The 15,149-nt window shown below is 42.6% G+C and overlaps 1 protein-coding gene across 1 annotated transcript in view; it reads left to right on the top strand.

The window, feature by feature from the left end:
- ZMYND12 (zinc finger MYND-type containing 12) overlaps positions 1 to 15,149 on the top strand; it is a 37,771-nt gene that overhangs the window by 4,294 nt on the left and 18,328 nt on the right. Inside the window, exons 2-4 of the mRNA XM_082273361.1 lie at positions 1,730 to 1,871; positions 11,504 to 11,675; positions 13,619 to 13,788. Of these exons, the coding sequence (XP_082129487.1) occupies positions 1,730 to 1,871; positions 11,504 to 11,675; positions 13,619 to 13,788 (484 nt within the window). The remainder of the gene's footprint in view (positions 1 to 1,729; positions 1,872 to 11,503; positions 11,676 to 13,618; positions 13,789 to 15,149) is intronic.

Raw genomic sequence — 15,149 nt, 5'->3', positions numbered from 1 at the left:
AAGAATAGGAGATGAGGAATCTGATGTGAAAAGAAGAGGAGATGAGGAATATGATGTGAATAGAAGAGGAGATGAGGAATCTGATGTGAAAAGAATAGGAGATGAGGAATCTGATGTGAAAAGAATAGGAGATGAGGAATCTGATGTGAAAAGAAGAGGAGATGAGGAATCTGATGTGAAAAGAATAGGAGATGAGGAATCTGATATGAAAAGAAGAGGAGATGAGGAATCTGATGTGAAAAGAAGAGGAGATGAGGAATCTGATGTGAAAAGAAGAGACGAGGAATCTGATGTGAAAAGAAGAGGAGATGAGGAATCTGATGTGAAAAGAAGAGGAGATGAGGAATCTGATGTGAAAAGAAGAGGAGATGAGGAGGACTCTGATGTGAAAGGATGAGGGGGTGAGGGCTCTGATGAAAATGGAAAAGGGGGGGGGGACTGAGGACTCTGGTGTGAAAGGGGGGCTTCTGATGCGATAGGGACCCCTATTTTGGACTGAGGTGCCTCAAGAATTTACATATTCCCAAAGGATGCTGTTCATGAAAAAGGATAAAAAAGTATAGACCTTCCAAATGACAACCTTTTGAAAATCACTATAAGAGTGGTCTCCAAACTGTGGCCCAGGGGCCAAATGCGGCCCTTTGCATGCCTTTATCCGGCCCTTAGGGCACTATTCCTCCCATTGATGCCATTGATAGGGCACCATTCCTCCCACTAATACCAACAATGGGGCACTATTCCCTCCATTAAGACCAATGATGGGGTATTGCTTACTCCCATTGATGGCATGGCAGTTCCTACTCTCACCAGCTACAGCCAAGTCCCTCAAAATCCTGAAGGACAGTAAACTGGCCCTTTGTTTAGAAAGTGTGGAGGCCCCTGCACTATAATAAAGCCAGACTGTATAAGATTAATATTTTTGTAGGCATTGTCAGTGGTGTATTTAGGTTTTCTGCTGCCCTAGACCTGACTAAAGTTGGGCACCCCTAATTTAATTATGACCCACCCCTTCCTGTAAAGGCCACACCCCTTCCTGTTTTATGACCCGCTTTGTCATCTGTAAACCACAACCACAGACTATCAGTGCCCATGAGTGCAGCCTCATCAGTTCCCATAAGTTCAGCCTCATCAGTGCCCATGCGATCTTTCCGAATGTCCTCACCAGTCGATATTATTATACCCACAGGTAGCAGTGTGTTAAAGTGTAGCACAAGCCGGTGGGGACCTTTTTTGTGCAGGAGATGGGAGAAGGCTGTTTTTTTTTTAATTTTATTTTGGGGTGCTGCTTTTATGCTGCTCCCCCCTGCAAAGTGCTGCCCTAGACCTGGGCCTTGTTGGCCTAGGCCAAGATACAGCACTGGGTATTGTGCATTGCATGGGTCATGTCACACTGGTGCCTGAGACCAGAAGCAGAATCACAGAGCAGGTAACCCCTTCTCTAATTGAGATCACTCACTCACAGGCCAAAAGGTTCAAGAACCGCATGCTCTAGGGAAGGAGGAGCATCAGAGCAACATTTCTGTTGTTCATCCAGAGAGGGAATGGCAACATACTGTATCAGAAGGTAAGCGCCAAGGTTACTAGTGTGACATGGTCCTCATGCTTTGCTTCTAGTCTTTTTTTTGAGGAGGGTAGGGGGTTGGCAGGGGAAGGCCATTCTTCTTAAAATGGTATTAGGGGGTTATGTTGTTCGTAGTTCAGATTTAATGCTGAGTATATTATTCTCCAGCGATGAGGACCACCAGCGGGCAGACTGGACCAGTATTCATGAGAAGATATGCCAGCTTCTCATCCCTGTGCGGGCAGCCATCCCATTCCTGACCTCAGCAGAAGAGAGGGCTCACTCTGCAGAGCAGTTATTACAAAGGAAGGTAACGGAGATTGTTCAATCTGTGTATGGGTCTGATTGTACAAGAACTGTCTGTTATTCTCACTACAAGTGTCCAGCAAGGAAATGAAGAATGGCCCCCAAAGTAATGTGGCAGGCAAGCATTTAACATCCCAGGGTGGGTTCTTTGCTAATTGTGGGGTAAAACAAGCAGTTCGGTGGCATTCATTTTGGTATTTTTAATAGTTTATTACTCCATTGGACTAAGGGTTAGGGGCATAGGTTTCCCCAAAAATAGCAACATATCTCAGGCCTTCTAGTGGCAGCAAAATTGTTAGTGGCCCTTTAAAACAGCTTCCTGATAACAATTGGCCCTTGCCCCTATATGGGCAGTCGCAGGCACCTGAAAATATTATGCAATGAGATCTCCCTGCAATGTCCTTCAGTAGCAGCTTCTGCCAAGCTCTCCAGGATACTTTTCAGCGGCGCAGATTTGCCTTCTCTAAGATGTTCCAACAACAGCCATCTTCCAGAGAAGAAATTCCTTAAAGTGGAACTTTAGTCAGAAAAGTCCTGCTAGATGACTTCAGGTTGGCCCCTTTTGCAGGTATAGATATGTAAAGCATTTAAAATAAGTGCCTATACTGTTTAAAGTCCAGTAATACACTGTCTAACTCTACTATGCACATACTCAGCTTATTTTAAGCATTTTTAGGCACTGCCGAGTTTGTAGAGGCTGATCTGATGACTGCCTTAAAGCGAAATGAAACCCTCCTCTCCTTTACAGCCAAAGAAGCTGCTTCTGTTAGATCTGCAACTGCCATGGTGCTGCACATGTGATCAGTTATGACACCAGATATTTGATGGTTTGACAGTTTGGTTGAGGACACAAGCAAAGGTGACAGTTAGCGATCCTGGCATTCCAGGAATGTGACTGTTTTTTGAAACCGTTAAATTGATGGGTTTAGTTCTGCTTCATGATTAACTGCTGTTCAGGGGCTCTGGGCTTCAGCAAAATGGCAGCCTCCCGCAAGAAGAAACTGGAGCAAAGCTGCAGTTAATTTACAGCACAGACTAATTTTGGTAGCACAATTATTAATGTGGAATGTATGTTCCTTGCTAAGGACCATTATTTTTTACCAAGATGTTATGGGTAAGGTTCTGTTTTAAGATGTTAAATACCAGAACCTATGTCCTATAGTAGATTTTCTCTAAGATGCTCCATACAGGTAGCCATCCTCCAATGTTGGTTTTTCCTAAGAAGCTCCATACAGGTAGCCATCCTCCAATGTTGGTTTTCCGTAAGAAGCTCCATACAGGTAGCCATTCTCCAATATTGGTTTTCCTTAAGAAGCTCCATACAGGTAGCCATCCTCCAATGTTGGTTTTCCTTAAGAAGCTCCATACAGGTAGCCATCCTCCAATGTTGGTTTTCCTTAAGAAGCTCCATACAGGTAGCCATCCTCCAATGTTGGTTTTCCTTAAGAAGCTCCATACAGGTAGCCATCCTCCAATGTTGGTTTTCCCTAAAAAGCTCCATACAGGTAGCCATCCTCCAATTTTGATTTTCCCTAAAAAGCTCCATACAGGTAGCCATCCTCCAATTTTGATTTTTCCTAAGAAGCTCTGTACAGATACCCATCCTCCAATGTTGATTTTCCCTAAGAAGCTCCATACAGGAAGCCATCCTCTAATTTTGATTTTCCCTAAGAAGGTCCATATAGGTAGCCATCGTCCAATGTGGATTTTCCCTAAGATGCTCCATACAGATAGCTATCCTCCAATTTTGATTTTCCCTAAGAAGCTCTATAGAGGTAGCCATCCTCCAATTTTGATTTTCCCTAAGAAGCTCTATAGAGGTAGCCATCTCCCAATGTTGATTTTCCCTAAGAAGCTCCATACAGGTAGCCATCTCCAAATGTTGATTTTGCCTAAGAAGCTCCATACAGGTAGCCATCTTCCAGAGCCGATTTCCCCTAATATGCTCCATACAAATATCCATATTCTATAGCACATTTTTCCTAAGATGTTCCATACAGGTAGTCATCTTCCAGCTTATATTTTCCTCAAAATGCTCCGCACAGGTAGCCATTTTTCATATAACAGCTATTCCTTGAATTATTTTCCAGCAAAGCAACCTGAGTTCCTTAGGCTTTAGCCCTGAAGAAAAGGACTCCTTACAGCGGTGTCCTCAGCAGGCAAACACCCAGGAGGGATAACTCTTCTAGAAAGTGGCACCAAATATTTATCATCTTCCCTCAGCTCGCATTTCTGGACCAAACCCCTAAATGACTGGCCAAGGCAGATAAATAATGACAACTCAATACATTGTTACCTCTCAGATAAAAGAAAGAGAGGGGCGCCAATAACCACATAGCGTAATCATGTTTTTTATTAAAAAGTGGAATAAAAATAATATATATTATGCACTCACAGTTGAAATGGGGGGTAGAAGGCTTTGAGGATGAGAACTCTTTGTGCTGCTCCAGTCTCTGTTCAGGTATTCTCAGGTGTGCAAGGGATCTTGGGATACGCATTTCGAGGAGAAGAACCTCCTCTGGCTTCAGTTTCAACCAGCACAGCAGCGTCTGTCAGCTCTACATATACTTCTGATGCTCAAAGCCTTCAACCCCCCATGATTGTGAGTGCAGAATACATTGTTTTTAATCCACTTTTTAATAAAAGACATGACTACGCTATGAGGTGGTTGGCGCCCCTCTCTTTCTTTTATCTTTCATCATCTGATCCCTCCAAGCCATAGCCCACAATGGCAGCACAGTTTATAGCCAGACACAGGGGGGTAACTACAGGGGTTGCAATTGCAACCGGGCCCTATGCTCCAGGGGGCCTGTGCGACTCCCCTGTACACCTGGATAGGGGGGGGGGGGGCAGGGGCAGCATGTAGAGAAATCACTGTCCTCCTTTTTCCTTCTGTAGCTGCAGGAGGAAAATGGAGGAGATTGGTTCCTCTGTATGCTGCCCCCGCCACTCCTCCTATCCACTTCACTTGTGTTCTGCTGTCTCTGGGCCCCTCTGTGCTCTCCTGGTCCCCCTCCCCCACTGTGCTCCCTCCCTTCTCCCTCTCCTGCCAGCTGCTGTATGGGATGTGTCACAATAGAGAACCAGGAAGGGGTCGGTAAATATGTAATTTACCAGATCCTTCCTTCTCTGAATTGACAGAGTCATTGTCAGTGACATTGTAAAAAAATATAATAAAATGATAAAAAAATAATACAATTAAAATACCAAAAAATAAAAACTACTGACACCAGTGGGTGAACTTCCAGGATCGCAAAGGTCACACTTGTGACCGGGCCCTGGCATTCCACCACCGTGGGGAGGTCCCAAGATGGCAGGAAAGGGGGTCCACTGCAGAACTTGTGAAAGGGTCCCGCTGCCGGACTGTAATAAAGGGCCCCGCAATGAGAGTAAAGGACCCCAGGATCAGTGGGAAGATCCCCAGGCTTTAAGGGAAGGGCCCCGGCCAGGGGTCCGGGGGGCCCCTCATGGTTTATTGCACCGGGGCCCTGAACGTTCTAGTTATGCCTCTGGCCTAGACACAGTCATTTTTTGTATATTTCACAGCTTTCACCTCCAGGATTCAGCCCTTGCTTTTCTGTTTTGTTTATGTTACCAGCTACACTTTGGGTTTTAATATTACATTGTTACTCCTAATTCTAGATAGTTTTGTGGGCAATCTATGGCTACTTTATTATCCTTCTGATGGATAATTTTTTCTCAATTGCTACATTTCTTTTTATTTGTTTATCCTCTCAAAAGGCCCCCTAGTGGCCATGACGCTAACTGTCATATGTTCATAGTTCTGGATTGTGTGTCTCAGCATGATTTCTTTATACCTTTTCATTGTTACTTCTCACACTAACTACTGGAGGCAACTCAACAGCAGTAGGCAGAAATAATCAACGTCCTAAACTTAGGAGACACCTAGCTAGCGCAGAATGTAAGCAAAGCTCAGGTTGAGTAGAGCCTAGCTGCAAACAGCTCTAAATTTAGTGAGGGTCGCTTCAGCTTAAAGTGAAACTTTATACACCTATACTGTGTAAAATCCAGTAATACATTGTCTCACCCTGCTCTGCATATGCTTGGTTGCTCTTTATTTTTCAGCACTGTGCAGAAAATGTAGAGCCTAAAGATTTACTGCTTCCCGGGGCTCTGGGCATCAGCAAAATGGCAGCCTCCAACTAGAAGAAGCAGGAGCAATGCTGGAGGCAATTTACAGCACACACTCATTTTGATAGCATAATAATTAATGTGGAATGTAAGTTCTTTGCTAAAGAACTTTATTTTTTTATCAAGTTTAAGTTATTATGGAAAAAGTTCTGCTTGAACCACTTAACGACCGCCTACCGCAGATTTACTGTGGCAGGCAGCCGCTCCTGGGCAAAGCGACGTAAGTCTACATCACTCGCTCAGGAGGCTAGGGGGCGAGCCCCCGTTCGTCAACGGGGAAGTTGATGCGTGTGGCAGGTGGCTCCGATTGCCGTCTGACACCCGCGATCATTCCCCACTGAGAGAGAAGAACGGTCAGCTGTTGTAAACACAGCCGACCGTCCTTCTCCCTGAAATGATCACAGAGCTCATGTGATCCTTCTATATAGGATCGCATGTCTCTATGGTTATTTCAGAAGCCACGCCCCCCCCCCCAGTTAGAATCACTCCTCTAGGCTCACATTTATCACCCATAGTGTTAACCCCTTCCCTGCCAGTGTCATTATTATAGTAACAGTGCATATCTTTAGCACTGATTATTGTAGTAATGTCACTGGTCCCCTCAAAAGTGTCAAAAAGGTCAGTCAGGGGTCCGATCTGTCCGCTGCAATGTCGCAGTCCCGCAAAAAATCGCAGATCGCCGCCATTACTAGTAGAAAAAAAACAAACAATAAAAATGACATAAATCTTTCCCGTAGTTAGTAGATGCGATAACTTTTGCCCAAACCAATCAAAATACGCTTATTGCGATTTTTTTGCAAAAAAATATGTAGCAGAAAACAAAATGGCCTATAATGTGAAAAAATTTAGATTTTTAAAAAAAACATTTTTGAGAGCGTCATATAACAGAATGTGAAAAATATTGTTTTTTTTTTTTTTTTCAAAATTGTTGCTCTTTTTTTTTTATAGCGCAAAAAATTAAAATTGAACAGGTAATCAAATACCACCAAAAGAAAGCTCTATTTGTGGGAAAAAAGAGGGGACCCCCAATTTTTGTGGGACTATAAATGCTAGTATATAAAAAACATCAATACTTTATTGTTGTACATAAAATAAAAAGAAAAATTTTGACAATCACAATAACAATGATAATATAGGCTAAAATTGCATGCAAGGAGAGTTCACACCCAGTACAGAAGATTCCAGGGTACAGGGTCTCTCCTGTTCTCACCATTTGTACCCTGGAATCTTCTGTACTGGGTGTGAACTCTCCTTGCATGCAATTTTAGCCTATATTGTCATTGTTATTGTGATTGTCAAAATTCTTCTTTTTATTTTATGTACAACAATAAAGTATTGATGTTTTTTATATACTAGCTTCTTTTTTCAAAATGTTCAGTCGCATTTATAGTCCCACAAAAATTGTGGGTCCCCTCTTTTTTCCTATTTATCGGGATGATGGCCACTCACACTTAGGTACTAGGTGATGGGGCAACACATATATATTTGTGGGAAAAACAGGACGTAAATTTTATTTGGGTACAGCGTCGCACGACCACGCAATTGTCTGTTAAAGTAACACAGTGCAGAATCGCAAAATAGGGCCTGGTCATTAAAGCGGAGTTCCACCCAAAATTGGAACTTCCGCTTTAGGGAGTCCTGACCCCCTGACATGCCACATTTGGCATGTCATTTTTTTGGGGGGGGAGCGGGTACCTAGTTTTGACAGGTACCCGCTTCCACTTCCGCTCGGAGCGCCGCGGCGCCCTGAACGGAAGTTCTCCTCTCCCCCTCCCTCCCTGCAATCTTCTGGGACATGTCAGAGGTCCCAGAAGATTGCCGGCCAATCAAGACGCGCAGCGCGACTCGCGCATGCGCAGTGGGTACCCGGCTGTGAAGCCGCAAACTGTCACAGCCGGGTGCCCACAGCAGTGATGCCGGCGCCGAGGGAGAGGATCGAGGCTTCGGGCGGCCGCATCGCTGGACCGTTGGACAGGTGAGTGAATGGCTGGAACTCCGCTTTAAGGGGGCAAATCCTTATGGTCTTAAAGTGGTTAAGGCAGGGTGGCTACAAGTGGTTAAACATGCATCTGTAAAGATAGCAGCCACTGAATCTTCCAAACAGGGCAGCAATGGCAGCTCCCTTATCTCTATTCTGACAAGTTTCCTATAAGAAGAGCTAAGGGATAGACGTCTTTTCAAGCACTGCCCAGCCATGAAAATTTCATATTAAGTGCAGCCATTTCTTCATTCTGCTAAGTGCCCCATCCTACAAGTATATCCGTATCCTGAAAAGTGGGACCTCTATTTTTTATAGATAAAAGGCGGATGGCGCATAGGTGGATGAGACACAGGATTCAAAGCGACAGCCTGAGTGGTGAAAGGGTAGCAAAGACAGCGGACTGACTGCAGCATGAAGGAATCTCTAAGCAGTATAAAAGCAAAGACAAAGGGGCGCCACTCTAAGTGCAGTTTGCATAAAAAGTCTGTTGGTTTATTAAACAATTGGCAACTTACAAGATGATGGACATTGGAGCGCATGTCAGACCCTCCAGGGGTCAGTGAGGATGTGACACAGGGAGGATGTGTGGAACCATATGTATCTGAGCAGGTGGTAAAAGATGCAGGAGGCTTCCAAAACTCCATGAGACTGCGTTTGGGACGTCAGCGCTAAGGGTGGGACAGCTGGCGTGGTTAACGCATTTCACAGCCGCCCACGGCTCCTTTTTCAAAGCTAATTGGTAAGTACCGTACCACCTGCATTTATGGTGACAATGACAAGGGGTGGATTAATGAGTTAAAGGGGAGGAGGGGAGAACGGGAAAGGACAGGAAGGCTCCAGCATCGTTTACCACCTGCTCGGATACATCTGGTTCCACACATCCTCCCTGTGTCACAGCCTCACTGACCCCTGGAGGGTCTGACATGCGCTCCATTATCCATCATTTTGTAAGTTGCCAATTGTTTAATAAACCAACAGACTTTTTATTCAAACTGCACTTAGAGTGGCGCTCCTTTGTCTTTGTTTTTATGCCTCTAATTTTTATGCTTGCAATTATTATTCTAGGGGTGTCTCAGCTCTACCTATTGACAAATCTGAACTCTGCCTGATCTCTTTGTGCTGCATAAACTCCTGCCCTGCCCAACAACACAACATATAGAATGACTCCGCAAAGAGGATTTGTGTTCTATCTTCACTCCAAATCTTCCATTCCTATTTCAGCACGTAGAGTTGCTTCCACTGTCAGACTAATTTAAAATGTTGGCTGGTCTTCAGAGATTGATAGAAAGTTGATGTAAGGAAGGATAGCGGATGGTTTCATTTATCCAATTTTAGAAAAACCTCTTAGTGTTTTTACTATTGGATAGAGTGGAGAAAGATTAGAACAGGAAGTGAAGAAGAGTCCCCCCAACAGGAATAAAGGAAACAATAAAACCAAGACAAAGGATCTCACCCATTTTAATTCTAAGCAGCAGCAAAAAAAAGTGGCTGGCGTTCCACTTTAAAACAGACCCTCAGTTTTATTTCTTTCTTTTTGCCCAATATGTATCTAAGCAGGGTAAAAAGAAAATGATCCCCTCCTCTCACCATTCTGAGGTCCAATGCTTCTCTTCTTCCAAGCTGAATGAGAGCCAGCATTAATAAACCCACTTCCTGTGAGCCCAGGCTGTCATGGACACCCCCCCCCCCCTGGGGCTCACAGTAAAATACTGCAGAAAGACTGCAGATAATGTAATGTCAGCACCACCATTTGGAGTATTAAAGACCACCAACCGCAGCAGGGAGAAGAGGACCCCCTATACGTCACGTGGTCATTGGGAGTGAGAGTTGGTTGCAGGGGAGGGAGATTTTTTTTCTTTTTATATGCTTTAGAGTAGAACTAAACCCACCAATTTAATTGTTTCCCAAAACAGTTACATTTAAGGGATGCCCAGAATAATAACTGTAACTGAGCCTAAACCCACACTGTACTTGTGGACTTCCATCAGTATAGGGCTTCCTCCCAGTCATGAACATAGATATCAGATTTTACAGCCACCCCCATACAAAGCTAGCCGACAACTTAGCTTGTACTGGAATCTTCTCTTCATTGAACAGTCACACAGCATAGACCGCCCCCTCCTGATCAGATTACCACACACAGGTCAGGGGTTGCCTGATTACATTATCATATGCAGATGAAATTGTATACAGAAATAGAATTAACCTGAACTAATTATCTAGCCATCTGAACAGAAACAATATGTGAGTTCATTAACAATGGGACAATTTAACAATGGGACAGACAGGCTTAACACAATCCTCATCACATCTCAATACACAAACAATAGGGAGAGCCTGTCTCTGACTTTGAAGTTCAATATACATTATCATAATTGTAAACACAGAACCCATTTGAAGCAATCCAAACCATTAAGTATCTGTCTTTCATTCCCAGTGACGGTGAGTACCGTCACAATAACTGTTACTGTTACTAGTGTGCTTATGTTAGCTCTTAACAGATCTGTCAAGTCCTCAAATGGCTAGCGTCATAGCTGATCACATGTGCAGCACAATGGCAACTGCAGATCGAACAGAGGCAAGATGGCAGCTTCCTTGGCTGTAGTGAATAAAGAGGTTTAGTTCTATGAGTGAAATACAATACTAAATAGAGACTTTTCAAGTACAGCTCCAGACTAGGGATGCACCGATCCTATATTCGGATTGGATATCGGCCCCGATATGGGCAAAACAGCTGGATCGGGGATCGGTAAAATTCACAGATCCACGGGCCGATCCGGTTTTGCTCTTTATAGCTTGTGAGGGAGCAGAGAACAGCTGTCAAAGAAAAAAAAAAGAGCCTCCTGCAAATGCCTTTCAACTCTCCCAGTTAAGTAAACACAATGATTACAATGTATCTTTTCGTTCTGTCTGCCGGAGGAGGGAAGTTTAACCTCTTAAAGACTAAACCCATGACATTTTAGATTTTGAATGCACAACTGTTATAAGGTATCTACCGATACCAATCTGGAAGTATTATTTTGTTATAAGCTCACAAAACAGTACTTCCGGATCGGACTCGGGATCTGCGATTTCACAAAGCAAAAGATCGGGATCGGGACCAAAAAAGTCGGATCGGTGCATCCCTACTCCAGACCAATATATAAACCCCCTTTAATTCACCTGTGTGCTCCTTGAAACTCAGAGTGAGAGTGGGAGATTCTTCAGTAGCTTTCATTGTGAAGAGAAGATGGAGTGGACATGTTCTTTAGTTGCACAAGTACAGTCAGAGAGAATTGTGTGGGGTCTGCAGAGTTGCAGGCAGTAAAAGTGTTTCCAATCTTCCTATGCCATGCAATGATAGTGCACACTTTATATAAATGTATATCCCTTGCTAAAAAAAAAAAAAAAACTGCTGCTATATATGCAATTCATCTAGGTATCTAGCTGTTTGACAGGAAAATTGATATTACTTACATACATAGACTAACAGATGGTAAATTCGGTAAATCTTCCATTTGCAGAAACATTTGATTGACCTGACCACAAAGGAAGCTCAAAGACTCTTGTATGAAGGGCGCCATGTAGATGTAATTCCAGCAGCCACCCATGCTCTGTCTTTCAGCATAGATGTACATGGGCTGACATCAGTAGAACTAGTGCCCGTCTACCTTATTCTGGCAGAAGCCAACATTGGTAAGTTAAAGTCTTATGGCTGCTAAAGAACAAAGATGTACTGTATTTAAAAATAAATTGTACTGCATTTAAAACTCTTAAAAGAAAAACTCCAGCCTAAGAGACTATTCGTTTTATAAACAGAAAAGACTCTTATGTGCCCCTCTACAATTTAGTTTCACTACAGCTTTATTTCGACTTACGGAAATAAAGTCACATATGCACTGCGCTTGGGTCAGTGGAGTTTGGTAGCATCTCCCAGTATAGGCAACACTCCTTGGAAGTGGTCATCTGCTGGTCTGAGGTTTGTAGTGGGGGCCATAGTTAAAATGGGAAGGGCAAGGACTGGGAGTTGGCCTTGTTTGATATATACTGTATATATCAATAGTGTAGTGTAGTCTGACAAATAATGCACATCTCTGGTTGATTGCTAGGGATGAAAATCATCATACATGATCAGGTTATATGCTAACCTTCTCTTGTTATACTTAGAGTATGTATGGATTCATCTACGTCTAGAACATTCCCCATCAACAGCCACATGCAACTCTTGGAGCTATAATCCCATCCATTTTATGTGTCTGTCATTAAATGCTGCAGTGGCAGTGCCAGAGGCTACTTGTGTATAATAGGAAATAGTTCCCAAGTCTAGTCCTGAACTGCATCTCGTTCCAGGGCTTTTAAGGGCATTTCTAGACCAGCTAGAAAATACAATGCCAGACTTGGTCTTGGTGCTTCATTCCAGTTGATGTGCCAAACCACCTCAACGCGTATCTTATAACCTAACTACGAGACACTCCTGTCCCAAAGAGTAGGTTCAGAAACCCTGTAGAGCACCCTTTATCAACTTTTTTTCCTGTGAGAAACCCATGTAATAATTTTCAAGTTCTCTGGGATTATATCTACAGGATTATACCTACAGCTACATGGTAGCATGGTCACTAATTTAAAGAAAGCTTAAAAAAAAATAATGGGATGTACTTTGCATATTTGACACTCAAGGCAGATCATTGTGTCACCAATTATTCTTTTAATGAGTCAAAAAAATAGATACCGTGAAATGTATGCCATCATCCCAAAATACTAGAACAAAAAACAAGGGGTAGTAGGGGCCAAGAGAGGACCCAAGACAGCGGGACTATACCGGCATAGCTGGTGGTTGCAGGAATACAAATACAACACTCATATATGTTGTGTGGTATCTTTGGTACACAGTTATCATACACACACGGACCGGTACATCTTTTATGTACTGTATGTCTTGTTGTCATGTTTTTTATTCTTTTGTAATAAAATGAATATATTTTTTATACATATATGAGTGTTGTATTTGTATTCCTGCAACCACCAGCTATGCCGGTATAGTCCCGCTGTCCTGGGTCCTCTCTTGGCCCTACTACCCCTTGTTTTTTATTCTTTAAATTAATAATAACTACAGAAAAGAATGTCAGATAGTAAACATTGCAATGGCCTCTAAGATTAGTGGAATGTGTAAAAGGGGCCCCTTACATTGGGAGTAAGTGGAAAATTTCACTCTGACATTGGTGGGCAATGCAGATGTACTTTTTTTTTGCACTGGTGGTCATTGTGGTAGGAAATCAATCCACCATTGGTATTTGATCAAGGAACCCCTATCAACAACCTCTATGAATCCTAAGATTCCAAGGAACCCTGGTTGCCTGTAGAAGGACCACATTTCTGTGTGTGGAACCATAACTCTTAGCTCATGCCAACAGGTGAGTTATTATACATAGCTCATGAGAATAGGGGAGTATTCCAAGTAATCCTGGTTGAGAAACACTGCTGTAGAGGGACTGCATTTCTGGTGTGGATCCATGACTTATAGCTCATGTCAAGAGGTGAGTAATTATAGCTCTTGATAATAGGGGAGGATAGGACCATTGATTGCCTTGTAAACCACACATCTTCTGCAGATAATCTTCTTGCCTCCTTTCATTATACAGGTCTGGGAAATTTAACACAGGCCGAGGAGTACCTGTCTCATGCTTACTGGACTGTACTAAAAACTACAGACTGCAGTAACCTCATCCGATCCAAACTGCACCGGAATCTCGGCCTTCTGTACTCTGCCAAGGGAGAGTTTGAGGAATCACTGCGCCACCTCTCTAATGACGTTAGTTTAATTATGTTTTTGTTTCTCAAAACTACACACTGAATTCATATGTTATCCTCAAACACCAATCTCACTAATTGGGGAGCAGATCATTAACTAGTTTTGTTGGATGCAAATATTCCCTGATATATATGAATGTACCCCAAGAATTCTAGGTATCCTCTGCTGAGAACCCCTGCAGTATTGCAAATATATAACCTGATGTTTTACTTTACTACATGCAAGAGCATAGAATTGTGAATACTGCCCTCGGTATTCACCAATGTCACACTAGCATACCTTAGGTAAAACGTCATGCTAGCAAGGAGAAGAGAGTCATCAGTAAGTCACTTTCAGCAGCAATTCTGGGATAACAAAGGTAATTAAGGGTAAATTATTAAAGTGTTATGGCTTTAAATGCGGCAACACAGTGAAGGTCAGTCGCTGATTTCATCTATTGTGTTCTTACTATAGTAAGCAATGGCATTGTACTCTTCAGTAGGGTTTATTGCTCATTGCTGTGGATTGTACAAGTGTCTTTTTTTTTTTTCTTTTGTAAATCTTTAATAGATTTCCAAGTTTCCCCTTTTACTGAAATGTTTAATTTTTAAATCCTTAAACATCCTATTTGAATTTTATTTTTTTAATAAAATTCTTTGGATCAGTTTTCCACTCAGTCTTCTTCTTTTTCTTCTCTTCTACTTCTTCTTCCTTCTTTCTTCTTCTTCTTTCTTCTTCTTCGTTCTTCCTTCTTCTTCCTTCTTCCTTCTTCTTTCTTTCTTCTTCCTTCTTTCTTCCTTCTTCTTTCTTCCTTCTTTCTTCCTTCTTTCTTCCTTCTTTCTTCCTTCTTCTTCCTTCTTTCTTCCTTCTTCTTTCTTCTTTCTTCCTTCTTCCTTCTTCCTTCTTTCTTCTTTCTTCTTTCTTCTTTCTTTCTTCTTTCTTCCTTCTTCTTCCTTCTTTCTTCCTTCTTCTTCCTTCTTCTTCCTTCTTCTTCTTCATTATTATTTGTGGTTAGGTTAATGTCACACTAATGAGCGTGTCATTAGTGAAAAAATGCTGGTAACAGGTTCACTAGAAAATACAGGGATTACATACAGTACTTGCTATGTAATGTATATGCTGCTCCCTTGCTGGCTTCAGCAGCAATTCCTCTATGCAAAAAAATGCTGCAAAACTTCCAATAAGAAAGTGCCGCTTCGCTCCTCCAGTAGGTAAAGTAGTGATATCTGCAAGAAGGCGAGTCTTTTCACTTACTGCTGTGCTCTCTAAAAATATTCTGCTGTGGGTGAGTATTTGCCAATGAAATAACCACCAGTATGACATGACCCTGTGGGGTTGATTTACTTAAGGCAAAAAAAACTGCACTTTGCAAGTACAGTTGC

This window comes from Pelophylax lessonae, assembly GCF_965119305.1.
Source record: "Pelophylax lessonae genome assembly, chromosome: 12".
In the NCBI taxonomy this organism is placed as follows: Eukaryota; Metazoa; Chordata; class Amphibia; order Anura; family Ranidae; genus Pelophylax; species Pelophylax lessonae.
Note: the sequence above shows the minus strand (reverse complement) of the source record. Positions and strands in the feature narration are given on the sequence as shown.